This window comes from Oncorhynchus masou, unplaced genomic scaffold (assembly GCF_036934945.1).
Source record: "Oncorhynchus masou masou isolate Uvic2021 unplaced genomic scaffold, UVic_Omas_1.1 unplaced_scaffold_641, whole genome shotgun sequence".
Taxonomy (NCBI): Eukaryota; Metazoa; Chordata; class Actinopteri; order Salmoniformes; family Salmonidae; genus Oncorhynchus; species Oncorhynchus masou.
In genome coordinates, this window is record NW_027012843.1 from 420,424 (window position 1) to 422,770 (window position 2,347).

A 2,347-nucleotide genomic window follows, 5' to 3' on the forward strand; every position below is an offset into this window, starting at 1 on the left:
ACACCATCCTATATAACTACTGTCTATACACACCATCCTGTATAACTACTGTCTAAACACACCATCCTATATAACTACTGTCTATACACACCATCCTTTATAACTGCTCTCTATACACACCATCCTATATTACTACTGTCTATACACACCATCCTGTATAACTACTGTCTAAACACACCATCCTATATAACTACTGTCTAAACACACCATCCTATATAACTACTGTCTATACACACCATCCTATATAACTACTGTCTATACACACCATCCTATATTACTACTGGCTATACTGTCTATACACACCATCCTATATAACTACTGTCTATACACACCATCCTATATAACTACTGTCTATACTGTCTATACACACCATCCTATATAGCGATTGTCTATACTGTTTATACACACCATCCTATATAACTACTGTCTATACTGTCTATACACACCATCCTATATAACTACTGTCTATACACACCATCCTATATAACTACTGTCTATACTCTCTATACACACCATCCTATATAACTACTGTCTATACACACCATCCTATATAACTACTGTCTATACTGTCTATACACACCATCCTATATAGCGATTGTCTATACTGTTTATACACACCATCCTATATAACTACTGTCTATACACACCATCCTATATAACTACTGTCTATACTGTCTATACACACCTCATCCTATATAACTACTGGGTTCATACTCGTCTATACACACCATCCTTATATAACTACTGTCTATACACACCATCCTATATAACTACTGTCTATACACACCATCCTATATAACTACTGTCTATACTGTCTATACACACCATGCTATATAGCTACTGTCTATATACACCATCCTATAACTACTGTCTATATGCTAATTCATCCTATATAACTACTGTCTAAACACACCATCCTATATAACTACTGTCTATATACACCATCCTATATAACTACTGTCTATACTGTCTATACACACCATCCTATATAACTACTGTCTATACACACCATCCTATAACTACTGTCTATACACACCATCCTATATAACTCCTGTCTATACACACCATCCTACATAACTACTGTCTATACACACCATCCTATATAACTACTGTCTATACACACCATCCTATATAACTACTGTCTATACACACCATGCTACATAACTACTGTCTATACACACCATCCTATATAACTACTGTCTATACACACCATCCTATATAACTACTGTCTATACACACCATCCTATATAACTACTGTCTGTACTGTCTATATACACCATCCTATATAACTACTGTCTATTCACACCATCCTATATAACTCCTGTCTATACACACCATCCTATATAGCTCCTGTCTATACACACCATCCTATATAGCTCCTGTCTATATACACCATCCTATATTTCTATATTTATATTCTGGACTCTGACGTTGCTTGTAGAAGCAGAAGGTGAATTCACCAATTTGTAAGTCGCTCTGGATAAGAGCATCTGCTAAATGACTTAAATGTAAAATGTAGAAGCAGAAGATAATTCTTAACTTCTTTATTTTTACTTCAGGATTATGTGCGTATTGTTTTGTATTGTTCGGTATTATCACTGTTGGAAGGTAGAAACACAAGCATTTCACTGCACCTGAGATAACATCTGCAGATCGGTGTACGAGCACCAATAAACTTTGATTTGAGTGAATTGGCTCCTAAATGTTTTCAAGACGTGGAGAAAGAGGAATAGATCAAGGAAGAAGATGCCACTCTAACTGGAGAGAGTATTAGTTTAGGACTAACCAAGGTAGATGGGTGATGGGTCGTTGGTCTGCTGCCATCATGGCCTAATGAAGAGGGAGCCATCCCCTGCCATGCCAGCCATGCCAGTCTCCACCAACTGCCCCCTGCCATGCCAGCTATGCCAGTCTCCCGCTGCTGCCCTCTGCTGCCCCTGCCATGCCAGCCATGCCAGTCTCCCCCTGCCATCCCCAGTCATGCCAGTCTCCCCCTGCTGCCCCCTGCTGCCCCCTGCCATGCCAGTCTCCCCCTGCTGCCCCTGCTGCCTGCCATGCCAGCCATGCCAGCCATGCCAGTCTCCCCCAGCTGCCCCCTGCCATGCCAGCCACGCTGCTGTGGCTGGGTGTCTCTTTGTGTCTCTTTTGGTTGGTTATCTCGTCTCGCCGAATGCCTTTCGTGTCTTGCTATTTATTCTTTCTTGAACACTTGTTGTTGCTGCTGTGCTAGGGGATTTATACCCGAACCTGAATGAACTATAATTGGATAAATACTACGTCCTGTTTTCTGGGGGTCCTGGGTCCTCCTCTGCTCCTCACCCTCTGTTTCCTTTCTTCATCTCCTCAC

General features: G+C 40.9%; 1 protein-coding gene across 1 annotated transcript in view; it reads right to left on the reverse strand.

The window, feature by feature from the left end:
- LOC135536588 (methyl-CpG-binding domain protein 2-like) overlaps positions 1-2,103 on the reverse strand; it is a 71,498-nt gene extending 69,395 nt beyond the window's left edge. The window contains exon 1 of the mRNA XM_064962879.1: positions 1,909-2,103. Within this exon, the coding sequence (XP_064818951.1) occupies positions 1,909-2,103 (195 nt within the window). The remainder of the gene's footprint in view (positions 1-1,908) is intronic.
- Between the last annotated feature and the right edge of the window lie 244 nt (positions 2,104-2,347).